Genomic DNA, 27,517 nt, shown 5'->3' on the forward strand with positions numbered 1-27,517 from the left:
AGGCACAAGGCCAAAGAGGAATACTGCCAGCATAAACAGGGTTCATTAATACCATATAATGAACTGCCCCCAGGGAAAGTTACCATAAATTTTGAATTTAGATTATTTAAAACATTTTTTTTCTTTATCATATTTCAATGCTTTCAATTCTGAAGTGGTAAATGTGGGTTTTAATGTTATTTTTGTAATGAGTTTCTCTATATCATGTGTCAGTCACATTCTTTTTGAGTAAGCGTAAGGTTTAAACTATAAGCAAACAATAAATGTGTTTTTGGAGTTGTCAAAACAACAACAAAAGACAGATAATTTTAGGAAAGGAATATTACAAATGTGAAATGAAGTTTATTTGTTTTCATTTTGGCTTGATATCTGATTTCCTCCCCTAAATCAAGGTTATCTATTTAACGAACCTAAGGATATTTCAAAATTGTTTCATCTGTAAAATTTCTAACTGAGAAATAACAGGAAGAATTATTAAACCACAGTTCTCATTTTCTCTTTATATTAAACCTTCCATTTAGTAAGTTTGACTTTAAAGGTTTTTTTAAAATTGTATTCATTTCAGGCCTACAAAAGGAAAAACAAATGATTTTCTTCCTGATTTTTTATTCAAGTCAACAAACAGACTTAGAAAAGCATTTTGGAAACAAAGTTCTCTCATATGGGCACCCAGGGTGCCTTCTAAGAGGTTCAATATATAATATAAAGTTGTGAAAGTCCACAAGTATCCTATAAATGCACTACTTTAACAGCACTCCTCGGAGAAATGGCTCATCACTAAAGGAATATGGTTTAGTATGTACACTCTTTTATTATTGTTAGCTAATGTTTATTATAAACACTTAGGAAATGCCAGGCTCTTTAGTAAACTCTTCAAAAGTAACACCTTAATAATAAATACGACTGTTAACTGAGTATCAAAAAGCTAAGAAACTCGCCCAAAGTCACACAGCTGATAAAGGGAGAAGCTAGAATTTGAACCCACATTTACATTCAGAATCCACATTCCTATCACTACCCACTACACTGCCTCAAAATTAAAGAATCAGGAACTTAATCTCATTTCATAAAAAGAAAAATCACATCAACCTAAAGATGAGGACTAACAAGTATGCGTAATGGTGAACTTCTGTGTTTTTCTTCATTTTTCACTTTATTTAGCAAAATTTAGGCTTTTCTTTCTAATTTTCCATCCTTGATTCATAAGACCTGACAAAGAAACCCGAGGTCAGGTGAAGTAGAAAATACATAAATTATTAAATGATATTTTCAACTTTGATAACAAAATAGGGGAAAACTGAACCATTTAAAACATTAGAAAATTATATATAATAGAAAACAGCAAATAAAATCAAAGGAAGTAAAGAAGAATATGGAATGTATAAAAACAGAACCTCCAAATAAAAGTGGATATACATGGATGGGAAGAAAGAGAAACCTATTTCAATACTGGAGAGCTGAATCACTACCCATGTTCCAGGAAAAGATTAAAAGTAAGTGACCTAAGCGGGAAGAGAAAACATACTACTGTTTTCTACTATGTAAAAATTAGTATACTACTCCTACTACTACTACATTATTCATAGACCATACCAAGATATAAAGAAATATGAAATGGAAAACAAAATCTAATGTTACATAAGTGATAGCAATCTCATTGTGGTGGGACCAGTTTAGAATTAGGCAATATTTTACTTAATTAATGTCCCTTGGAAAGAACTGGAAGTAATTTTCCATAATGTTGAACATACCTTAAGCATCTCCATTTCTAAATCTTCATCACTCTCAATTACATAAGATATATCCTCTTCGTTATCCTTGGAAGACAAAAAAAAAAAAAAAATTTCAAACATTAATTTCCAGCATAATTGACTCCATACTCTCTTTTCCACAAAATAAAGTTCCTATATGCTAAATAACTTTAGACTACTTCCTATTCTTCTCTAATAAATTTATAATATATATTTATATGTTTATATGACAGGTAGATAAAAAGGAAGGGAGAGACAATGGTAGGGAGGAATAAACATAGAAACAAAGAAAGAAACAAAGAACCAAGTTAAAAGAGAAAAAAAGAAATATAATTGGAAAGATAAACAAGATAGACAAACAGACATGAAATAAAGCCCACACTCTCTAAATGAGAGTACAGAGTGACAAGCTCACCTATGGTTAAAAAAATCTCAAACTGTGTTTCCCAAACTTTTTGAGTACAAGAACCTGTTTGCAATCTTGAAAAATTCTGTACAAAGCCAGGAACTACAGTTGTTCTCTTACAGCCACTGATTTTTAAAAGATAAAAAAAAGCTACTATGATTGTAATAATACCTTTAAATATTGTTATTTTGCAAATAGCCATCTACAGATGTTTGAAAAACAGGGTCAGATAAGTTATTTATTCAGCTATTGCCAATACCTGGTAATGACGAAACTACAATAACATGGCAATCCCCGCGAAGCAGGTGTCCAAGGATAGAAACCTGTACAAAAGAAACCCACAAAAGAAATACAGAAGGACCCTCAAAGAAGGCTAATCTTTAAACTGGAAGTAGGAAAAGGAAGTACAGCCTTAATTAACCTGCAAAAATTAAGCTTTAAAGAAGATTTTAAAGTAAGTTTTATACAAGGAAAGAAAAAATCTTTTATTTTTTAAATCATTATTTATTTGCTGTGTGGGTCTTTAATGAATTTTTTAAATGCTAATAATTATTACACAATAAAAAATGGCAATAATTGGAGTAAAAGATGTGAGTCAGATCATGAAATCCTGATCACAATTCTATGTCACTGTATGAAACATATCACTTTAAAGTGAATAACTAATACAAAATTTCTAGAAAATCAAAAGGTAATGCAGATGTTAGCAAAAGATATTCCCCAAAAGAAGAATCTGCTTTACAAATGGTTGGTATGAAAACAATGTTAAAATAAAGTGCATTCATATACTGACAGAAGTGATTACTAATATAGTTACCAAACACAGAGAAGTACTGAGACTCTGTCATTAGAAAACTGAGGAAATAATCCTATTAAGTGACTTTCAAATCTAATTTTAAAAACTTAAAACTTAGTTATTATAAAAGAAAATGTATAAAATTCTACCAAACATAAGCAACAAAGGTAATTTTTTAATTAATGAAAAACAAATGAGGTAAAAATTATACAGCTATATGTCTCTTTTGTCTTTACAATAAAAGAAACACAATGATTCCTCCAATACAACTTCACTATTTCAAAAAATATGCTTGTTAGCCAACAGAAAAACATAATCTCACAAATTAAACTAATCAAATCAGAACATAATAATTAGAAACCTAAACATGAAGTTGAGAGAAAATATAGAATGTTTAACAATAATCTATCAAGAAAAAAATGTAGGTTTCTGACTCTAGATGACAGTAAAGGTTAGTGTCAAGCAAAAACATCAGTTTATTAGAAACCCTCTCAGACTATCAAGTGAAGAAAACCCATATGAAGAAATAAAACTACTCTCAAAAATCAAGTTTGGAAGAGAATCCCTAGTAGATATGTAGGGAATCCACAAAAAGAAGAGGTATATATTAGGTAGGAGAAATGCTTAGCAAATTATAACAAATGTGTATTGACACTAAAAATCTTTCCACTATAAAATGCTGCTTATTATAGTAAGTCAGGAGTAGCAAACCCAGTCCACTTTTTGCTTTTGTAAATAAAGTTTTACTGAAATGCAGACAGGCTATTTGTCTATAGCTGCTTTCACACTGAATTGGCAGAACTGGGCAGTTAACAACAGAAACTGTGTGGTCTGCAAAGCCTAAAATATTTACTATCTGCCCCTCTACAGAAAAAATCAGCCAACCACTACCATGAATGAAAATTGTTTTCTCTTTACTGTATTTAGTACCTCAGGAGATTTGCAAGTAACATCACCAAGATGTTTTACCTGAGCCTGTTGTTCCAAACGTTGGAGTTCATCTTCTGTAATATCTAATGACATGATACAAACTCTTTCTGGAGTCTCTTCCAACTTATTATCTTCTAGTTCATCTTCAAATCCATCTTCTTCTTGTTTTACTTCGTTTGCAAGTACATTTTCTCCATCATGTTTAATTAAATTATCAGGTGTTGTGTCCCATGCTTCATCTGTAACTTCAGTAAAAATTTTATGTTCTCTAATTTGTTTCTGTTGTACTTCACCAGCAGTGGGCTCTTCCAACGGTAATAAGTGAAAATTACTGCTGGGCCTCAGTTCATTCTCAGTAGAACCAAGTATCATCTTCCTCAATGAATACAGATTTTCTGAAATATCCTTCAATAGTACAGAAACCCTAAAAAAAAATTTAAGAAAGGTGAGTTCAACTTTAATTGGGTTAACTCTAAGGACAAGTTTTAATGCTTTTTAAAAGAAGATCTTCACTTAAAGGACAGACTGGATTAAAGATGCTCTTCATACCCTAATACCCACTACATGCTTATAGCTTCTGGGCTACTCTTTAGTACAGCAAGGTACTTCTACATTCAACGGCTGACTTGCGTGCTTACTAAAGTGTCAGTAGTGTTTTGTCCCAAACTAATTGTTTATGGTGTCATTCCTTATCCATGCCTGATTTTCATGTTAAGCAGATATCCAAGCCTGTCAAACTGTATTTATAAATGAAAAGCAAATATGCTCTGAATGTAGCCTCACACAGTCCACTGGAAGTGCAGTTAAGTGAACTTGAATTCATGTTTATGGCATGTACTTTGGCTGTTCAGAGGCCTTTTTGGTTCTCCCCTGGTTTAGAAGTGTAATCTACATAAGTGAAGTAATACCGGAGACTTTTACAAAAAACCTGAAATAAGAGATTTAACTAGTTTTTGTTTTGACACTAAAACTTTACAAGATATACCTTTATTAAAAATGAATCCAGGGACTTCCCTGGTGGTCCAGTGGTAAGGAATACACCTTCCAAAAGCGGGGGATGCAGGTTCGATTCCTGGTCAGGGAACTAAGATCTCACATGCTGTGGGGCAGCTGGGCCCGTGCATCACCACTACTGAGCTCCTGCGCCTCAACTAGAGAGAAGCTCGTGCACCACAGCAAAGAGCCCACAGGCCGCAACTAAGACCCGACACAGCCAAATATAAATAAATAAATAATAAATCTTTTTTTAAAAAAATGAATCCAGTATTCCCCATTCTCAAATTTTAAGAAAACTACTTAGCGTTGATATTACAAAGCAAAGCATTAAGCACATGTAATTTACATTCAATAGATATTCTAATTCCTAGAAAAAATCTGAAATGCATGTGAACAGTAATTTTTCACGTAAATGGTGATTTTTCTTCTTCCATGGAGGGAAAAATGTAAAAATGAATATGAAATAGCGTTATTAGTACCTTTCCCCAGTTGACAGTTATTTCTTTCAGAAATTCTCAAAGTTACATAAAAACTACTGAAACAAATTGCTAGGGGGAAAATCACTTTGAAAAAGAGCTGAATTTCTACCCAATACTTTGAAATCCATCAAAATCTACCACAAATCTCATCCAAAAAAGAATACATTAACATTGCATTTTGTCAGAGTCAGAATTCTGTTTCAACTAACTGCTTCACATTCATACAAAGGATTTTGGCCTCAAAATTTTATTACCACATTATAATCAATCACTGTTCAAGAGCACTCCTGCTTTTAGAGGTTTAACAAGGGAGTCATTCAGCAATTAAGGACGGAGCCAGGCCTGATTCCAAGAAGAATCAGCTAGTAGTCCAATGTCTGTTAATCCAAATATCTCAAGTTATCTAATGCTTCAGCTATAAAATAGTCTTTAAAATCTAAATGCCTCTTGTTTTAACTGTCTGCTGATTAGGTAGACTTCTTTATATAATAATCACTTAATAGCCAGAAAAATGAAGCTACTAAAAGTTGCTTTTATTTATAGATTTCAAGTAACCAAACTATAAATATAATTAAATGAAAAATGAGCATAAACAGAAAGAGACAACTTCGAATCTTCAATATTTTCTTTCATGTGAACCTAGGAGTTTTATTTTGCTTTGCTTCATAAAACATCCTACAAAGCAGACAGAAAAGCCTCAAACTTTTTGTGCACAATTTAACAATTGGAAAGATATTTCTCAGATTTATACATCAGTCTGCGTGCATGTATGCAAGCATGAGTCTACCCTAATGAACAGTAATTCTTCACTATATATAGGAAAATGCAATAAGAACAAACAGAATTGATAAAAACAGAAATATTTAACCTCTGTGGATCTTCCAGTTTTTCGAAAGTATCAGGAAGATGCTTAGCCAGATCTATCATCTCCTCAGAGACTGAAGTCAATTGTTTCTTCACGTCACTAGGTAGTACTTCTTCCTCTGGAAAAAAAGAATCAGTACTAATTTTCAAACTACAAAGCAGAGATATTTATTTAAACGGTATTATGGCTTAAATTTTCATTTTGTTTCTTTAAATGAATTCCAACAAAAAGACTTCCTTAACCTATCTCCAAATCACCTCAGTCACTTTATTTCCCTTCCAAATTTTTGCTCTTTAAAATTTTAGACTAAATTCTAAGTGATCTTCATTCATACATATTACAACCCAGTGGTTATCAACCTAGGCAGAAGGTGAAGGCAGAAATGAGAATCGGAACCCATCTGCACTATTTCAAAATCAGAAATCAATAAAACACCACATGGGAGGCTACGTACTAAATACAGTTTGGTAAACATAACCTTACCCAGCAGCCATTCCTCACTGCCCTCATTACCAGTCATCACAAAATAAAATGCAAGCCTTTCTAATCAGTGATCATCTTCCAAACTCGCAGCTTCATTCTCTCTGATGGGTCTCCATCAACACCACAAAACCTGCCCACCTTTCCCAAACCCTTCCTCTGCTTAGAATTTCTTACTCTTCATCACCACTTCTTGTGTCCTTTACAAGTCCACCCGGCCCCTCTGAAGCACTGGACATAGGATACACCATTAGCTATTCCTGCTTGCTGCAGTTATCCTGTGATCTCAAAATTACATAATTCATTGAAGAGTTCGGCACCTGGTTCACTGTCTCTTCCTTCCCTACTACTCCTGTGATAATTCCTGGTAACTTCAACATTCACAGGTAACTTGATAATTCCTGGCCACCTAAGAGTATGGTGTTTTCAGTTCCTCATTCCCTCCATTTCCAACCATCTTTTCCTCAACTGACCTCAGCCACTCCTTCCCATAACCATACCCTTGATTTTACAATTGCCAGTAAAGTCACCATTTCCAAACTTCAATTACAAGCATTCCATCCTCTGAACACCTGCATGCTATCTTTCTTTGCAACACGCTTTCCCCAATATAACAATTCTTTCACACTTTCAGAACCAAGTCCATTGACCTACCGCCTTTTCCTTACCCATTACCCTTGTCACTCCCCCCATCACCCATGTCTTACGGTCCTTCCTTACCCATATTAATCATTCCTTCCTGTGGACTGAACTCTTTTGCTCCTTCCTTCTTCTATGGCAAAACACTACTCTAATTAAACCCACTTTTTTAATCTAGTTGATGCCTATACCGAAACAGTTGAATATAGTTGAAAATAAAACACAGTTATGATTATGATACTTTGCTTTAAATTCATGCACAGATCTCGACGAACCCTCAGTAATGACTGTTAATTATTCTACATTTCCCACTCTCCCACTCTCAAGATGACTATTTCATACCTCATTCTCTCTCTTCAAGCCCCCAACACCTGCCTGTCCCTCCTTTTACTCAGAGAACAATTTCACTTCTTACTTCATTAAGAAAACAGAAACAACAATAAGAATTATATCTTCCCCCACCAATCTGCTGATTAGTCTGTATTCATATCACTACTCCCATTTACAGCAAAATTCCTTGAAAGAAAGAATTGTCCATACTCACTGTCTTCAAATTTTCTAATTCAATTTTCTCCTAAACTGACTCCCACTAAGCTTCTTCCAAAAGCTGCTTTTAGGAAGGTTACTGACGGCCTCCACACAGTCAAATATAACGGTTAATCTTAGCTGCTCATCTCACTCAAATTCTCAGAGGCACTGAAAACAGATGACTTACTCGGACTCACAAGATTTTCTTCACTGGCTTCTGAACACCACCCTCCTGTGCTTCCTCCTCCATCACTGCCCCTTCACAGGCCTCTTTGCTGCATGCGCCTCATCTTCCTGAGCGCTAGAGGTTGGTGTGCCCTTGACGTCAATACTTGGGGGCCTCTTCTGTTCTTTATTCCACTCGCTCCCTATTTTATCTTCTCTGGTTTAACTACCATCTGTATGCTGACGACCGCCAAGTTATATCTCCAACCACCTGAATGCACTCCAGAATCATGTTTCCAACTAAGATATCTCCTTGGATATGAATAAGCCTCTAAAACTTAGCATGGCCAAAACTGAAATCTAGATTTTTCTCACTCAAATCTGCTCTCCTCATAATCTTTCCACTGTGACTGACCCTCCCATTCACTCAGTGGATCCAACCAAAATACCCAGATTGTTCTCTCACTCTCTACATCTCACCGCCCACAGAGAATTCATCAGCAAATACATACACCCTCTACGGCTTCTCACCCCTCTGCTGCTACCAGCCTAATTCACACAATCATCATCTCCTGTCTGGACTATTACAATAGCCTCCAAACCAACTTCCCTGCCTAAACACTTGCCCTCCTACAGCATCCAGAAAAATACTTTCAAGATAAAAATTTAATCATATCATTCTGCTGCTCCAAACCCTATAAGGATTTCGCATCACTCATCATGGTATTTATTTTAATTAATAAAATATGAAGTCAGATTCACAGCCTATACGGCCCTAAATGCTCTGGCCCAAGCTACTTTTCTGGCATCATTTCCTATTCCTCTCACTCTTACTCATTTCACCTCAGTCACACTCACTGTCCCTCAGACACTCTGCTCTCTCTTCCCCTCACGCCTTCCATGTTCTCCCCTTGGGCATCATTCCCTCACTCAGACAAATGAAGTAAAGAGGTTTGGTCTGCTCTGGTTCAGTGCAATTTCGTCAGCAAGTGGTACACTGCCTGACCCACAATAAACACCCAACAAATATGGTATATGAATAAATGAATAAATATTCCCTTTCCAAACCAAGCTTCTTAAAAACAAAAAAAGTTACTTACACAAGCTTTCTCACGTTCCTTACATCTTAGTCCTCTATTCACGCAAACGTGATTTCTCCCACATCATTCCACTCTTGCTTCGGTTACAGGACCTTCATGGTACCCAAGCCTGTGACCCTTTCTTGTGCCCCCATGACCACTCTCTCCTCGATATACCCTTTTGTCACCCAGTACACCAAAGCTGCTGCAGTAAAAGATTACAAATGATTGCCACATTGCCAAATCCAAGGACTAATTCTGAGTCCTCAGCTTCTCAGACTCTCAGGAAAATTTAAAACAGTTGATAACACCCTCCTACAAAAAACATGCTCTTTACTTGGCCTGCTGCACACCCCGCCTCCTCATTTCCTTCTATGCCCATGGCAGCTCCTCTGGTGTCCCCCTCCTCCACGCAAACATTAAATACTAAGAGTTCCTCACGACTCTCAGCCCCGCTTCTTTATCTCAAACCCCTCATTCTTTACCTTGAATTCAAACTGTCCCCTGAGTTTCAGGCTGGGTATCTAAGTGCCTGCAGGCCGCCACCTCCATTTCGCTAGCGCGCAGGCTTCCTTCCTTCAACGTGCCTAAAACCAACTGTATGACTCCTCGACCCCAAACCCTGCTCCTCCTCTTCAACGTTTCTCACCACTGTTGCTCATGCCAGCAGCACAGGACTGATCCTTGGCACGTGGCTCACACCATCACATTAAATTCTTTTCATTCTACTGCCCTATTAAGTGTCTTTTGCATCTATCCACTTCTCTCCATCCTCAATACAACCAACCAAGCCAGGTCACCATCACCTCTCACTTGGATTATGGGCACAGCCTCCTAACAGGTCTTTCCACTGTGATCCTTGCCCTCCAGAACCCATTTTCTGCTCTACAGTCCAAGTTTGTATTTTTTAATGTAATTCACGTCACTCCTGTGCTTAAAACCCTCAAGAGCTCTTAGGAGGAAATGTAAACCCCTAACATGGCCTATCTGCTTTCCTTTTTCTGCTTCTCCTACACCCCCCCACCCTGTCATATTCAATAGCTCACCGTGCTTTACTGCTTTCAGTTGCCTGTAGATACCTCTTACCTCTGAAACTTGGCCCCTGCTATTTCCTGTGCCTTTGACACTTCTCCTCTGCTCTTCAGCTAGCTGACTCCTGCTCATATTTCAGGTCTTGCCGTAAACATCACTTTCTCCATAAAATATTCTCTAATACCTCCAGATATGCATGGATGCCTCTCCTATATGCTAACCGTAACACCTTTTTTCCCACATCATAAGCCTCATCTTCCTACACTGCCTTTTTTTGGTTCATCTATATCCCCCATAAAGTTGTAGGTTTCCCTCTCAGGAAACAGATCGTGCCTGTCTTGTTCACTGCTGGATCTCCATTCATAAAGGGCTGAATAATATTTAATAAATGAATAAAAATATATTTAACTACTGTATCATTTAGTGTTTATTAGCTACCATCTTGGGAATAAGCTAGTATTTTAAGTGAGAAACAATGTGCAAATATCTTTTTATTTTCTGATGTTCTAATCTTCCTGTATCCTTTAATAAAAGAAAAAACACAAACTTATAATACAAACCAAAAGTGGTCATTTGAAAATATCGTCTGTATATACACGGGGAAAATTTGAGAAAGGTGAGGTTGACACTGCTGGAAGGAAAGGAAGGAGGGAGGGAGGGAGGGAGGGAGGAAGTGGCCATTCTGTTTGGAGAAAAACAGCAGAGTTATCGTATCCTGGAGAAAATTTAGAAATTTAAACCAGGGCACTATAAAGCATCTTATATACTTTAAATATTTATAGCAAAGATGTATAATCTCCAGACTGAGAGGTGGGTGGTTGTATCACTGATGTTATTAAGACCCAACTCTAGAAGCCTAGTGAACAGCAATGCTACAAAGGAAAACTAGTTAAGTCCTGCTTTGCTACAACCAACATGCCTGAAGCCCTAAGCTTTGGCCAAATAGACCTCATCCTAATGTCAACACTGCTCAGACAATCAAGGAGTTGTAATAATACTAAACATTTTGCACATGTGTGAATACTTTTTGGAGATAAACCTCACAAATGAGCAAATTCAAATCTTACCTTTTATTTTCAGACCATAACATACCTTCATGTATAGCAAATATCTGTACAGCATCTCCCGAATTTTCTAATTTTTGATAAATGATGAAACCAGCCTACAGGAAAACCGAAAAATGAAAACAGTATACTAAAGATCACCAAATAAAATTTCATGTCCCATCTTTACAAAAATCTAAAACAATGATTCCCAAGGCACCCAAAAAGCTGAATTCAACCTATTAAGTTATGCAAAGGTCTAAATGTCTTTATTTATTCACCACACCAATTGTGAGAATGCAGAAAGTAGCTGTCTACACCTTAAAATAAAAATTTTAACATTTTAACGTCCAATATTATGAGCAGGTAACGAAATCAAATAACTTATAAATGGAATCTAACAAAATACAATCAAGTAAAAGAAAACTGTTTGACTACAGATATCCATTCCCCATTATCTCATTATTAGCTGTTAGTCAGTGTATATACAGTCCTCCTTCTAGCTACTGTTAATAGGAACAATCAAGTCACACGAATTTCTCATGAATAAAAATGCTACAGAACTTGTACTAGTTCTCAACAAGTTTTCTGATTTTTTTAAACAGAACATAAAGGAAAATTATCTTTCTATTTCCCCACAAAATTGAATTTTTTCTGTTTATAAATAAAAGGAGCTTCCATTCATAAAAACAGATGCAAAAAAGTAAACAATAAGATATTCGTCTACAAATAAAAGTATAAGGGGAAAAAAAGTCCATTGGAACATAAAATACATTTCTTGGAAACAAACAAACAATAGTGCTATATATATAGATAAGGCCAGATTTCATTATGTACGAATATGTAAATATGAAAATACATCTGACTAACAGCAGTAGAAAGCTAATTGTGGAGGCAATTTTTCTAAATTTTTACCACATTTTAAATATAAACATAAGAAATAAGGCCAGTTTCAATATAGAAACTGTATTGTAGTTCTTTTTATTCTGTACTGGCCTATAATAAAATACATCATCAATACCATTTGTTCTTGCTCAGTCTAAGCTTATTCGCCTTGCATGTTTTCAGAGAACTCACATTTTTTACATATAAATTGGACATTATTTTGGCTTCATGACAATAAAAATAACTATTATTAAACAATCTATTGATTGGTACTTGCTAATTAATACTCAGAATTACAAGTTTCACTAAATTTCTTCCTAAGCATTTTTAATGCCAAACTGATTTAAAAGATTTTAGTTAAGTTTGTGCCACTACCACAATAAAACTTTTATAAAGTAATTTATTATAAAGTTTAACAAACAGATCATAGTCTAAAGATGTCTGGTACATACATAAGCGTCAGTGGCTGCATATAGTTTCTGGTCCTCAGTGAGGGGAAACTTACTCCAGTTGCTGCAGCGGATAGACCTGTCTTTCAGAAGCTGTTTACCAAAGAGGTGTTTAACCAAACCACCGAGGCTCCAGGTCTCTGTACATTTCAACTAAAAGCAATGAAAAATCAACTCAGCAAAAATTATTTCCTTCTATTTTCAGATATTCCTAATTATCTGATACCAAATGAACATGTCACACATAAAGCTGGAAATGTTACACCAAAATATAAGGCAGAGATAGTCCTTAATAGATTTCCTGTCACTCAAAACCTCATTTGCAGTTTACATTGTAAGAATTTAATTCTGGAATTTCCCCAATGTAGGTATTAAAATTCTTGGACTGTCGAAGCATCATTCATAGACAAAAGTTGAATAGGTTGGTAGGTTTTCTACTTCTCAGCCAAATGAATAGTTGGCTAATATGAGAATTTAACTTAATGACTACATGAATAAAATAGGGGAAATATGGGTGATGGAAGGGATGGTCAAACTTCCACTAAGAGCATCATACCACAAGAGCTGCATTATGCTCTTTAAAAAAAAAAAGATATTCAAGAGGGAAGAGATATGGGAACATATGTATATGTATAATGATTCACTTTGTTATAAAGCAGAAACTAACACACCATTTTAAAGCAATTATACCATAAAGATGTTTAAAAAAAGATATTGATATAGATGGATTAAAGAGATAAACTTAAAATACAATAATTAAATTTACATATATATGAAACAAAGTGAAATAATACTAAATATGGGAGAGGGTTCTTGCTTAAAGAAACTGTTTGCTAAGGCAATGGATTAGAACTGAAGGTTTTCATTATGGAACACTCACTGTGGACTTCTTTTTTACAAAAACATTATATAGCCTACATTATTTCTTCAAAAAAATCTAAAACAGATAGAAGGGACATTCTGTGAAACACAAATTTCTTGTTTGTAACAATAATATACATATTATATCTACCTTTTCATTGGCAACATCTGTCAGCTCCACAAAACTCTTCAATTTGATGTCAAAGTCACGTAGAAGCTTCCACTGATCTCCTTCAATTCCTACACCTGCCTTTTTAATTGCTTCATTTTCAAGCAACATTTTTAATCCCTGAGGGAAAACTGTAACATTTTTTTATTATTTCCATAGGTTCTATCAAATTTGATAGATTTATTTTCTACTTCTTACACATTCTATGTTTATACTTAAACTTCTGTTTAAGTTTAAATTCAGAAACACACTTAACTTGAGTGTTGCTTTTCTTGCCTAAAGCAAAAAGTCCTGATTGATAAATGACAGAAAAACAACTAACATAAATGCTACCTCTGTTATCACTAAAATTTAGCCCCTCTATACTTCAGTTCTCTACTCTCTAAAACAGGAATAATATCAACGTTTGACAGAGACGATGTAAAAAATTAAATAAAACAGGGATATGAGTGAATCAGGTAGAACATAAATACTTAAATAAACATAAGGTGATGAGAGAAGCACCAGTTAATTCAAGAGTTTAATTTTATATGGATAAAGTTGACATAATACAATTATCAACCATATAAAAATGAAACAAATAAAAGAGATACCAACCTGACATAGAAGAAATATGAAACAAGTAACATTTGCTCTCTGACACACACAGCTGAATTAGTGCAACTCTGCTCAGTTTCCCTTTACTGTATATTGGTGGCCATTCCATGTCAAATCCTACCACATCTCCATCAGACACACTCATGCTAAATGGGGAAAAACAGTGTAAATTAATTACATTAAAATTTTAATTTCTACATAACTAAAGACATCATTCAAAATGTTAAAAGACAAGCCACAGACAGTAGACGATATCTGTAATACATATAACTGATAATGAATAGTCAGAAAATATTAAAAATTCCTTGAAAAGTCAGTATGAAAAAGAGAAATAATCCAGTGGGGGCAAAAAAAAAAAGGGAGGGAAATAGGAACAGGGAATTCCCCAAAGGATACCCAAACGGTCAATAAATTCAAATGCATACATGAAGATACAAAATCTCAATAGAACTCAGAGGAATGTAAATTGAACCTATACAATTTCACATCTACCTGACTGACAAAGCTTCACAATATTAAATGCTGAGAAGGGTATCTACCAGTGGGACCACTCACATACTGGTGAATGTTTAAACTGATAAAATCCTCTTGGAAAAAACTTACAACATCTAGCTAAAGATGTGTAAACAGCATGAATTGACAAGTCTTTCTCATAAATATATGAAACTCTCGTATGTGCCCAGATAGAAATGTTTAAGAATGTTCATTGCAATACTGTTCCATCTGGCAAAAACGGACACACTACATTTCCATCAACAAAAGAATGAACAAATTGTAACATACTGAAACAATGTAACACTATATAAAAGTTTAAATAGAACTTCATATACCAAACCAAAAAGAAAAATTCTCAACAATATAAATCGTTGGGGCTTCCCTGGTGGCACAGTGGTTGAGAGTCTGCCTGCCGATGCAGGGGACACAGGTTCGTGCCCCGGTCCGGGAGGATCCCACATGCCGCGGAGCGGCTGGGCCCGTGAGCCATGGCCGCTGAGCCTGCGCGTCCAGAGCCTGTGCTCCGCAACGGGAGAGGCCACAACAGTGAGAGGCCCGCATACCGCCAAAAAAAAAAAAAAAAAGAATATAAAATGTTGAGTGAAAAAGACAAGTGGCAGAATATAAACAGTGTTTGATAGCATTAATTTTAAAGATTCTAAATGGGCAAAGTAACAGTATATGATATTTGGGGATGTAAAATTATGAAAATTATAGAAAATATGAGGGAATGCTAAACACTGAACTCGTGACAGAGTTCTCTCAGAGGACTGCAGAGGAGAGAATCAGAAAGGGCATACACGGGCTTCAGTTGTATTTTATTGTTTCATGTCTTAATAAAGATGTGAAGAAAATTAAGATTTGATAAAGCTAGTGGAAGGAATATGGGTGCTTGTTATATTATTGTTTATATATGCCTATTTCACAATTTTTAAAAGTGAAAAATGTACTTTAAAAATTTTTTTAAACTCAACCTCTGCTTTGGGCTAAGATGAAATAACACTGATCAGTCATAACTTTCCTTCATGAACAAATAGAAAACTGGACAAAATATATAAACAACAGTTTTCAGACACTAGACAATGGGCAGTACAGGACTATGCTCTCTGAGGGAAGGAAATAAATGGTAAGGCCTACTGCTGCCCCAGCTTTCTGCCTGGAACATTCCAGATAACAGAACAGGGAGGAGAGTCCAAAGCAGAGCACTGAATTGGGAGACAGAGCTCAGAGCCAGAGAAGAGGAGGCAGCTAGAGGTTGTGGGTAGAGTCCTGGGGAGGAGGGAGCTAGGCAGGAAAAGACGTGCAAGCATGCAGTGACACTGCGAGGCTAGACAAAGAAAAACCAGGGAACTGTAAGCTGGACAGCTCCTAGGGCTTACATAGAGGTAAAAGGCATTAAAGTTCTGAAAAGTTGGAGTAGATTCTTTTTGATCACCTGGGGCAGTCAACAAAGACTCCAGCCAGAAAGGTCACACCCATTACAGGGCTAAATCATGTCCAGAATAAAGGCTACCGTAGATATGCCCTAAAAAAGCTTAAAAATAAACCTCAAAATGTTAAGTCTGATCTTCAGGTAACTTTAACTGCCTGACAGAGCAAAGCTCCTTTCCTTCAAGGAAGACAATAAAATCTAACATTCAACAAGGTAAAATCACAGCATCCAATCAAAAACTGTCAGCTATGAAAAAAAAACTGGAAAACATGACTCATAAGCAGGATAAAAATCATTTAACAGAAAAAATAACTAGTATAGTGGAATTAACAGAAGAGGATATTAAAACAGCTATTATAAACATGCTGAACATGTTCAAAGATTTAAAAGAAAACATGAATATGATAAGTGCCAAAATAGAAGATATTTTTTAAAAGAAACAAATGGAACTTCTAGAGATGAAAAATACAACAAAATTTAAAATTCACAGGATGGGATAACAGCAGAACAGACACTACAGAATAAAAAAATAGATAAGTGAACTTGCATACAGAGCCAAAGAAACTATTCAAACTGAAGCACAGAGAGAAAAAAGAATGAAAGAAGAAAGTTTAAACACTGAAAGAGCCTCGTGACCAACAACACAGTATCAAGCAATCTAACCTATCTGCATTGAGAGTGGAAAAGAGGAGAATAATAGGATGTGAGAAAAAACACATTTGAAGAAATTATTCAAATATGATGAAACTATAAACCCACAGATCCAAAAAGCTCACTGAACCCCCAAGCAAGATAAACACAAACCACACTACACAAAGGCACATCATAATCTAATTGCTGAAAACCTGGAATAGCAAAAATCTTTAAAGTAACCAAAGGAGGTGAAAATAAAAAAACTTGCCTGCCTTCCATAAAACATACAATTCATCAGAACTACACTCTTCAAAACACGCTTATTGCCTTCAGACAGGACATACTATAGCATTGTCAAAGGTAAGATGGTAGAGTTAATACATAATCATAAATAACAGATTTTACCTTCTCTGTGAGACAATTTAGTTCTATTTAATGAGTCCCAAATGTAGCCAGATAACTATAGTGGGAGTGAGGACACCTGAATGCTATTTCTAGAATACATTTACCAGGAGACCATTAATAAATAGCTTAATTTACCTCTGCTTCTTCTATGGCAATGTATAACAGTTTAAAAAAAAAAAAAAAAGGACAGGTATAATAACTTCAAAGATCTGAATGAATTCCCTATTTCTCCTTGTAAAATGCTTCAAGAGCCTTAGACTGCATTATTGCAGAGTACTAATTTAATTAGACAATTTAAAAAATACTAAGTCATTTTTAATGTTCTTTTTAAGGATCATTTGCTATAATTGTTGCTAACTAAATGCAACAGAGACAATCACAATCACTATTCAGTATTACTATGTTGGTATTTTCAATGAAATAGAAAGGGGCGTTTTAGAGGTTGAATAATTTTTGCATGTTTTTCCTAAACTGGTGTGTTCTATATATAACATCTTAAGTACTGAAAAGTTAAAAAATTAGCTAGACTAATAGAAAGGCTTATGAATGATCAAACAGGTACATTACAAATTTAATTCAGTGATTTTAAGTTTTTATTTAAAAAGCAGAATTAGAACTTATCAGTGATATTTTACATGTATAAGTAATTATGTACTGAACACACCTCAACTATAAAACTCAATACACATACAAATATTACCATAATAGTTATATTCTAAGGGTCCAAATTAAACTGAAAGTAGGAAATTTAAATCTTTACCTAATATCTTCTGATAGGAAAGAACAATCATTAGCTTCATAACTGTACACAATGGATCCACTGAATTCTAAGAAGGGGAGATCATCTTCCAAAACACTCTTCTGAATAGATGCCTTGAGTTAAACAAAATTCCGAAAAGGCACAAATAAAATTCACATTAAATAATAAATGTTCACTGAAATAATAAAGTTCACTGAAGCATTCAAATTATAGTCCTAAGTTTTATCAACTAATGCTTTATAGATTAATGAAGTCATACGGACAATTTAACAAAGATAAAGCTACCCACTGTAAAATTATTTTTCTAACAAATTTATTTGCAAACTTCTAATCCTATTTTCATAAAAGCATTTATTTTATTACATTTTTTCTTCAATTATATTAGTATTCTACATGCAATAATGTTGCCATAAAATGCTGAAGACTGGTTGATGGAGCTTAAATCTATGAAGACTTAAAACTCACTTAACCATAAAAATTCACCAAAATAAATGCTGTCTAAATTATTATATGAATTGGAACAAACTGGCAAGGTCAACAATGTAAACTAGATAAAAAGGGAAAGTATAGAGTAAGAATTCTCATTTTTGTAAACCCAGTTAAAATTTAATCCCATTCATCCATTCAATGACTAGATTCTGGTTCATTCACACAACAGCAACTCTAAATGTAAACAATGGCTTGAAGTTTACAAGTTAGGATTGACTCATTTTACAGTCAAATGCACATTAAATTTTCCATCTGAAAGAATAATCAATGAACGGCATACCTTTCTTTCTTCTACAGAATATGTCTTCTGCGTAGACATCCATTCAGGAAGTTTCCGCTGCTGTGTTGTTTCCAATGTTTGTTCATTCATCTTTAAAAGGTTCTAGTTGCAAAATCCAAAAAACAAGTACTTTGTGAATAAATACAGTTTTCGTAAGAAAACTCAGAGACAGACCTACCAATATGATTGAAGATCCAAATATACATGTTTAAATTAAGTTACGGCATCTAGGCCCAAATATAGGTTATAAGAGCTGGAATCGCAAAAGAAAAAGAAACATACAACATGCTAGCTCTAATGACCATACATTTAGTATTTCCTCTTTTCAAAATAAGTGAGCCAGTTTAATTGAGTTCTAAGGTTCTAGCAGTTTCAAAATTTTATTATTCTCTGACTTTGATCCTTTTAAAAAATAATCTTTATCTTATTTACAATGAGAATATCTGGGTGTATAAACTGCTATAAATTTTTGACAACTTTAATTTTCTTATCATCTTTCCTAAGATTTAAGTAAACTCATCAAACTGTTAAACTGTTCACAAGTCTACCTGAAGAGAATTTTGAGACAGATAAGCTTTTCTATATTAAGGGTTTTTAATTATACTCTTGGCCTAACAAGTGAACCAGTCTCCCTAAGAATAAGAGTTTCGTTGAGAATATTTTTTAAAAATCTGTTACGAGCTTTGAGGGCTCTACTCAATATAAACCACACTTCAAGAATGGTTGTAGAAAATACAATTAATAGGAAAACCATGACATACTCTTTCTTTTAAAGATAAAACAGATCCATATCCTCATGCGACTTAATACACTAAACTGAAGTGGCCTTAGGTTCTTAATAAAATTCTTCAAACCCCAACCTTAGTTCCTGTTATCTCAAATTTCTAGTAAAGGCATGAAATGCCCAAGGTCGCGAGGCCCCTCCACAAGACCACCAGAGTCGAGAGTCAAAGCCAAACGGCAAGGGTCATTTATTGCAGGTTCGAACCTGGACCTCCGCGCACTCGTTGCCGGTGACGCTAAGAGGTCCTGGCGGAGTTTAGTACAGCTCTTTTATAGACAGGTACAAACAAGTTCGGGACGTTCTGCGGCGCTTTCCAGGGGTGGAGAGTACTGATTGGTTGATTTTTGAACAAAGACACTAGTCGCCGTCTGATTGGTTGGACGGTTGCAGGTTGACTTTTGAACAAAGACACTAGTCGCCGTCTGATTGGTTGGACGGTTGCAGGGGGGGGTCAGCAAGCGTAATTACAGAAGCGAGAGCGGCTAGTTAAGTTTCGGTTTCCTGAGGTTTCGTTTCTCAATTGGAAATACTTAAGACGGGGCCATGGTCACAAAAAGAAATAGTGCAAACAGGAAGACTGATGCAACCCTAGCAGGGCGGCGGGAGGCTGTGCGCCCAACTTCAGGCGGCGCTCCCAAATGTGGCAAGCCCAGCGCCGCGCCCTGGAATGGCCCTTTTTCGGCCCTTCTCCTCCGGGAGGAACAGAAAAGAAACTCCAGGAAAGGCACAAATTGAATGCAGGGCGTCAACTCAGTCCTATTCCCACCAAGTAGAACATAGCCCCCTCATTCCCCCCTTTCTCATGAACCAGAGGAGCCAATCTTGGGTCCTCAAGGCTCAGTTTCTTCAATTTCTGAGGCCTCGCAGGGCTGATATTGTGTTCTTAATATCTAGCTGGACTGTATTTATTCTTTCGCGAACAAAATCCATGACTTTACTGAGTATACAGGGGCCTATAGTGAGGAGGAGAAGGAGGCATAGTAGAGGGCCCAGGATGGGGAGGAGGAAGGGGAGCATCCCATGAAATCCTGACCAAAGGGGATTATCCGCTAATTCTTGCCGGCGGCGAGCTAGGTCTTCCTGGAGCTGGTGGATCTTGGTTCTTACAATGCCTGATTTATTTGCATAGAAACAACATTTTTCTTTTAGGGCGAGGCATATCCCACCCTGTTCAGCTGTCAGCAAGTCTAAGCCCCTCCTATTCTGTAGGACCACCTCGGCCAGCGAATCTAATTGGTCCTGTAAGTCTTGAATGGTCCCAGAGAGAGTTTCTACATCTTCTATTAATTGCCTAGACAGCTGATTATAGGAGTGAAGGGAGACCCCAAGACCTGTACTCCCTGTGGCCACAGCTCCTGTAATTCCTAATCCTACCAGGAGGGGTATGACTGTAATGGCTCGTTTGGTTCTCCCTGCCCAGAGGTCAAAGCTGGGAATGGGCAATGGGGTGTCTCCCGAGATCAGGTCTACATTGGGGAGGAGGGTGGCTAGGGTGCAGACCCCTGTCCAGTTCGGGGGTAAATAGGTGTATGCTAGGTTATTTCCACAGACAAAGACAGTGGTATTAGGACTACAGAGGGAGGAGTTCACGGGGATATATTGACTACATCCAGTGGATGAAAGGATTCCCAAGTCAATACTGGCGTTAGAGAGGGAATCGTTCTTGACAAAGCATGAGGTATTAAAGGTGGTTGAAAATTTTGAAAATTGTATGGGGAACGGCTCGGGGAGTGAAGTAGGGTTACATCGTTCGTTGATGTCTAAATTGGCGAAGGTGGGGATGGCTATAGGGCGGGGCGGTCCTTGAGGAAGGCAGAGCCAGCAATCCTGTGCTAAGTTGGGGTTGGTGGTATTCAAAAGCGCAAAAGTAGCTTCTAGTATGGACATGGTCTGGGGGTCCAGTTCAGAGGGATTGACCTTAGGGAGAATTAGGGGGTGGTAGCTGAGCTGTGGGTATAGATGCCGATAGACCTCTTCTATTTGTCTTCAGGTTTCTATCTGGCGCACTGCGTCCTGGGGCCCCCCACCGTCTGACGTATGTGTGGGGGCCCTGGTATTCCAGCATACCGGGGTCCCGGGGGTGCCAGTGCATCCAGCCTGAGGGTATTTATTACTCTCACTAATGGTGGGGCTTTTATTATTCTGTAGTATGGCTGTGAAATAAGTCTTGTTATTGGCCCCTATACATTGCTGGTAAGAGGAATAGCACATGCTATGCATTGATTCCTGGAAGGCAGAACAGGGGCAAGTGGCTCGAGGGGGGAGTGGCTTAGGCTTATGGTAGCATTGCCAGCTTTGAGAGGCCCCGGTGCCCTATATGCCTGAACAAGGTATGCAGTTATGCCCCCGCAGTCCTGCATATGAGTATACCCTAGGGGAACAACAGGAGCCTCCATAGTACCTCCCCTGCACTCGCACGGTGCACCATATAGTTGTTGTATTAAAGTATTCTTATCGGGGGGAGGGCTGAGTCCTCCCCTCGTGGCCCGAGGATTGAGGGTTAGGACTATCGTTAGGGCTATCAGCAGTACCTTGGTCATCATGGGGGAGGGTACGGCGCAAGGTCAGTTTGAGGGGATTGTCCTTACTCCGGTCAACCGTCCAGGTGACGTCAGCTTTAGTGGACTTGATGAGGTCAGAAAATGGGTCCACCGGCTTGACGTGGATGTAATGGATCCAGGCAGCTATGCTGTCCACCTTGATGGCCGTCAGCGTTGTCAGGATGATCTGGTAAGGTCCTTTCCACCTGGGTTCTAGGGTCTCTTGTCGATGGCGTTTGACAAGGACCCAGTCACCCGGCCGGAGCTGGTGTGGAGTAGGCGGGGGTCCTGTTGCATATAGCTCTTTTAGTTTGGGCCAGATTGTCTCGTGTGTCCGCTGTAAGGCTTGGAGGGAAGACAGGAGATTATTTTCTGGGTCCAACTGGATAAGGTTAGTCTTTAGGTTAGGGATGATAGGAGGAGGCCTACCATGCATTATTTCGTAGGGAGTAAATCCTAGCTTATAGGGGGAATTTCGCACCCTAAACAGAGCGTAGGGGAGTAGGACTACCCAGTTAGCGCCAGTCTCCATGGTCAATTTAGTCAAGGTCTCTTTTAGAGTTCTATTCATCCTTTCTACCTGTCCTGAACTCTGGGGGCGGTATGCACAATGTAATTTCCAATTAGCCCCAAGTATGGAAGCCAGATCCTGACTTACCTTAGAAACGAAGGCTGGCCCGTTGTCGGACCCTATCATAACTGGAAAGCCATACCTGGGCAGGATCTCTTCTAGTAGCTTCTTAGCTACTATTTGTGCAGTCTCATTCTTGGTTGGGAATGCCTCAGTCCAACCTGAAAAGGTATCTATAAACACCAGTAGATATTTATACCCATATTTGCCAGGCTTTACCTCCGTGAAGTCCACTTCCCAGTAGGCTCCAGGCTGGTTTCCTCTCTCCCGGATGCCAGTGGTTGACGGGTGGGTGCTGGCATTATGGAGTTGGCAGACTGCACAGTCAGCAACCAGTCGTTCAGTCTTCTCGGAGACATTTTTAATTTTAAGTCCAGTCTGCCTGATGAGATCCTGTAGCCGTCGGGCGCCCAAGTGGGTGCTACGGTGGATCCGTTCAAGGACCAGGGTTCCTAGTTTCTCAGGAAGGAGGATACTGTTCTTAGCGTCCCGCCACCATCCGTCTCTAACCTGGGTTAGAGGGAGCTTGCTCATCCATCTGATGTCATCCTCCGAGTAGTCGGGTTGGGGCGGTAGTTCCCGGGGCCCTGGATCCGGCAGTTGCAGGGGAAGTAATGGTATTGGAGTGTGTGCCGCCTTTCGAGCCGTCTGGTCTGCCAAATTGTTGCCTCGGGCGACTGGATTCGTGGGTTTTTGATGCCCCGGGCAGTGTACAATGGCTAGCTTTTTGGGTTCCCATATGGCCGCTAGCAAGGCCAGGATTTCCTCTTTGTTCTTGATGTCTTTGCCCTCTGCTGTGAGTAGTCCCCGCTCTCGGTATATTGCCCCATGTATATGTGCGGTAGCGAAAGCATACCGGCTGTCTGTGTATATGGTGGCTTTTTGGCCTTTGCTCATCTTGAGAGCTTGGGTCAGGGCAATTAATTCAGCTTTTTGGGCTGAGGTCCCTGGGGGGAGAGTCTCTGCCCATATCACTTCAGTTTCTGATGTTACCGCTGCCCCCGCATACCTCTGACCTTGCTGGACAAAGCTGCTGCCGTCAGTGAACCATGTGACTTGTGCATCCGGTAGGGGTTGGTCACGTAGGTCTTCCCGTACCCCATGGATCTGGACCAGTACCTCTGCACAGTCATGGAGTGGGGAGTCCAAATCTGGGTCAGGTAATAGGGAGGCAGGGTTTAATGCCCGCGGCGGAGTGTAGCTGATTCTGAGGGGATTTAACAGTAGACCCTGGTAGTGGACCAGTCGAGCATTGCTCATCCATCGGTCGGGAGGCTGTTTGAGAACCCCGTCGATGGCGTGGGGGGTGGTGACATGCAACTCCTGTCCCATAGTTAGTTTGTCAGCATCCTTTACCATTAGGGCCGTGGCGGCGATCATCCGGAGGCAAGGAGGCCAGCCGGCAGCCACTGAGTCCAATTTTTTTGATAGGTAAGCAACAGGCCTGGGCCAAGGACCGAGGGGCTGGGTCAACACGGCCCTAGCTATGCCTTTGCTTTCATCCACAAAAAGGTGGAAGGGTTTGGAGACATCAGGGAGACCCAGGGCGGGTGCGGATAGCAAGGCAGTTTTGATCTGCTGAAATGATTGCTCAGCCTCCTCTGTCCATTTAAAGGGCGTCTGCTCTTTGGTGGCTAAGTATAGCGGTTTGGCCATTTCAGCAAATTTGGGTATCCATTAACGGCAGAACCCCGCTGACCGCAAAAATTCCGTCACCTGTCGAGGCGTGGTGGGTCTGGGGATGCGGAGGACGATTTCCTTCCGTGCATCTGTGAGCCATCGTTGCCCCCCTTTCAATAGGTACCCCAGGTAAGTTACCTCAGGCCTGCAGATCTGTGCTTTCTTGGCAGAGGCCTGGTATCCCAGGGTGCCGAAGAGTCCATAGGAGGTTTCTGGTTCCCTGCAGGCAGGCTTCAGCGGTCTCAGCAGCTATTAAGAGATCATCAACATACTGCAGGAGGGTTACATCGGGGTTTTGTCTCCGGTACTCACTGAGATCCTCGTGTAGGGCCTCATCAAACAAGGTAGGCGAGTTTTTGAATCCTTGGGGAAGTCTGGTCCAGGTGAGTTGTCCGTTTATACCTCTCTCGGGATCTGACCATTTGAAGGCAAAGAGTTCTTGACTTTTGGGCGCCAAGAGTAAACTAAAAAAGGCATCTTTGAGGTCCAGCACAGTATACCATTGTTTTTCTGGACAAAGGGCGCTCAAAAGAGTATATGGATTGGGCACAGTAGGATGGATGTCTATGACCCGTCTGTTAACTTCCCTCAGGTCCTGCACTGGTCGGTAGTCTTTACTGTTAGGTTTGCGGACTGGCAGCAGGGGTGTATTCCAGGCCGACTGGCAGGGACGCAGTATCCCCAGGTCAAGAAGCCGGCGAATATGAGGAGTGATACCAGTCTTGGCCTCTATGTGCATGGGATACTGTCGGACACGTGCAGGATCTGCCCCTGGTTTGATCTCTATGAATAGGGCTGGGCGATGTTTGGCTAGTCCCATCCCCGCTGTTTCTGCCCATGCTTCGGAGAACTGCTGAAGCCATGACTCTATATCTTGATTTTGGGAGGGTGGTTCCTGGTGAAGTCGGTACTCATCTTCCAAGTTCAGGGTAAGCACAGATATGGGTTGGTCGTGAGGGTCTGTTACGATTGGTCCCTCTGGCCGAAAATGAATTTGTGCTCCCATTTTAGTGAGTAAGTCTCTCCCCAGTAAGGGGCAAGGGCTATCGGGAATGACCAGAAAGGTATGGGTTACCCTTCCCGTGCCCAAGTCCACAGTTCTCTGAGTGGTCCAAAGGTAACGTTTCACTCCCGTAGCTCCCTGGACCCAGGAGGATTTGTTAGAAACTTTCCCGTGGGGCTTAACCAAGACCGAATGCTGTGCCCCTGTATCCACCAGGAATTGGACTGGTTTCCCCTCCACTTGTAGGGTTACCCTGGGTTCGGGGAGGGGGTCCGAACCCCGTCCCCCCTACTCTGCATCATGTGTAAATAGGACTGGGGTGGCCTTCGGTTGCCATTGCCTCTGGTTGGGGCATGGCTGCCTTTTCTTGGGGCATTCCCGAGCCCAGTGGCCCTTTTCCTTGCAATAGGCACATTGATCTCTGTCCAATGGTCGCCTGGGAGGTCGAGTGGCTGGGGGGCCCTCTTGGTCTTTCTGAACAATGGCGGCCAGGACCTTAGTCATTTTCTCAGTGGCTTTAAGTTGTTTATCCTCTGGGGCGTCTCGGTTATTAAAGACGTGCTGGGCGATACGGAGTAGGTCCTGTATCTGTTTGCCCTCCAGATCTTCTAACTTCTGGAGTTTCTTTTTAATATCAGGGGCTGCCTGGTTAACGAAGGACATTACAACGGCAGCCTGATTTTCGGGGGCCTCTGGATCCATAGGGGTATACTGCCTAAAGGCTTCCATTAATCTTTCTAAGTAAGAGGAGGGGCTTTCTGTTTTACCTTGTATAATTGAATATACCTTGGCCAAATTAGTGGGCTTGCGCGCGGCCGCCCGGAGACCCGCCATTAGAGTCTGGCGATAAATGAGCAGTCGTCCCCTACCTTCTCCGGTGTTATAGTCCCATTCATCCTGCGGGGGGCGAGTTAAGGGAAAGGCTGCATTGATGAGGTCAGGGTTAGCGGTGGGTTGACCATCATCTCCAGGAACCAGTTTTCTCGCCTCCAGCTGGATTCGCTCTCGTTCTTCGGTAGTGAATAGGATCCGGAGGAGCTGTTGGCAGTCATCCCAGGTGGGCTGATGAGTGAACATACGCTATCTAGAAGAGCTATCAAGTCTTTAGGATTATCAGAAAAGCGGGCATTCTGGGTTTTCCAATTATATAAGTCACTGGTAGAGAACGGCCAATACTGGAGTCGGGGGTTCCCTGTCTCATCGGGAGGGCCTATTTCTCGCAGGGGTAGGGCTATGGTGGAATCAGGATGGCGGAGCCCTGGGTCGCGCTGAGTGCGTCCACGAGTGCGCCCATCCGGCCCATGGGAATTATTTTCATTGGGCAGGAGGACCGGTAGTGCCTCTGCCTCTCAGTCCTCCGGTTCTAGCCTGGGTGGCCCTTCGGGAGGGGCCGCAGGAGGTTCTACCAAGGCGAGAGGAGCAGGGCCAGGAGCAGGAAGGGGGACCGGTTGTGGGGCCAAAGGAGGAGGTTGATATGGGGGGGGGGCGTCTAGGAGAAGGAGGTCTTGGCTATCAGAGAGTATGGGTGCAGTTGGGGTCTGAGGCTTGGGGGGTTTAGTTGGTCGGGCCGCAAGGATCTTACATGACCCTGATGACAAAAAGGGGGTCATCCAGGGAGGAGGGTTTTCTACCAGGTCCTGCCATACCAGGATGTAGGGGATCTGGTCCGGATGGCCTTCTTTTCCTGGCAAGAAAACTCTATATTTAACTTTTAGGATTATAGGAAGACAAAAGGTACCCTCGGTGGGCCAGCCAACCCCGAAAGTTGGCCATTCAGAGCGGCAGAAGGTAATTAGTTTTCTTCTCCGGATGTCCAGACTGAAGTTGTGTCCTCGGGACTTTACATCCCCGAAATTAGCGAGAAGGAGGGAGAGGGGGGTACTCTGTGCTTGGCCCATGTCTAGGTCCTGGAAGAGATTGGTTAGAAAAGGTTACTCTGAAAACAAAAGTGATTAAGAGCAGTCCCAATAGCGGAGTCTGTAAAAGGAGGAAGGGGAGGTTATCGCGTGCGCGCTTCAGATGGGCTATCAGCCCCAGATGGGTCGTGGTGGACGTCTCCAACCGCACCCGACTAGGTGTCCTATAGCGCGTCCGCCAGGACCGTCCTAGTCCCCAAAACAGAAGGTACCCTGAGCCGGCTTACTTACCGATCGGTTGTCAGCGATGACCCGTTGACCTGATGTCTGGTGGGCTTGGGGGCATCCCGGACGAGCCCCCAAATAAAATGCCCAAGGT

General features: G+C 39.9%; 1 protein-coding gene across 8 annotated transcripts in view; it reads right to left on the reverse strand.

Moving 5' to 3' along the window:
* Positions 1-27,517, reverse strand: part of WRN (WRN RecQ like helicase) — a 137,761-nt gene that overhangs the window by 78,227 nt on the left and 32,017 nt on the right. For 6 of the 8 annotated variants that reach the window (XM_067721801.1, XM_067721800.1, XM_067721803.1 and 3 more), the window contains exons 2-10: positions 18,645-18,746; positions 17,876-17,988; positions 14,151-14,296; positions 13,536-13,684; positions 12,527-12,676; positions 11,239-11,308; positions 6,227-6,341; positions 3,884-4,307; positions 1,752-1,817 (exon numbers count right to left, since the gene is read on the reverse strand). In XM_067721801.1, the coding sequence (XP_067577902.1) occupies positions 1,752-1,817; positions 3,884-4,307; positions 6,227-6,341; positions 11,239-11,308; positions 12,527-12,676; positions 13,536-13,684; positions 14,151-14,296; positions 17,876-17,988; positions 18,645-18,734 (1,323 nt within the window). In that variant the 5' untranslated portion in view covers positions 18,735-18,746. Of the gene's footprint in view, positions 1-1,751; positions 1,818-3,883; positions 4,308-6,226; positions 6,342-11,238; positions 11,309-12,526; positions 12,677-13,535; positions 13,685-14,150; positions 14,297-17,875; positions 17,989-18,644; positions 18,747-22,016; positions 22,151-27,517 lie in introns of those variants that run through there. The other 2 variants (XM_067721802.1, XM_067721807.1) reach the window with 2 other exon arrangements.

This window comes from Pseudorca crassidens, chromosome 21 (genome assembly GCF_039906515.1).
Source record: "Pseudorca crassidens isolate mPseCra1 chromosome 21, mPseCra1.hap1, whole genome shotgun sequence".
NCBI lineage: Eukaryota > Metazoa > Chordata > Mammalia > Artiodactyla > Delphinidae > Pseudorca > Pseudorca crassidens.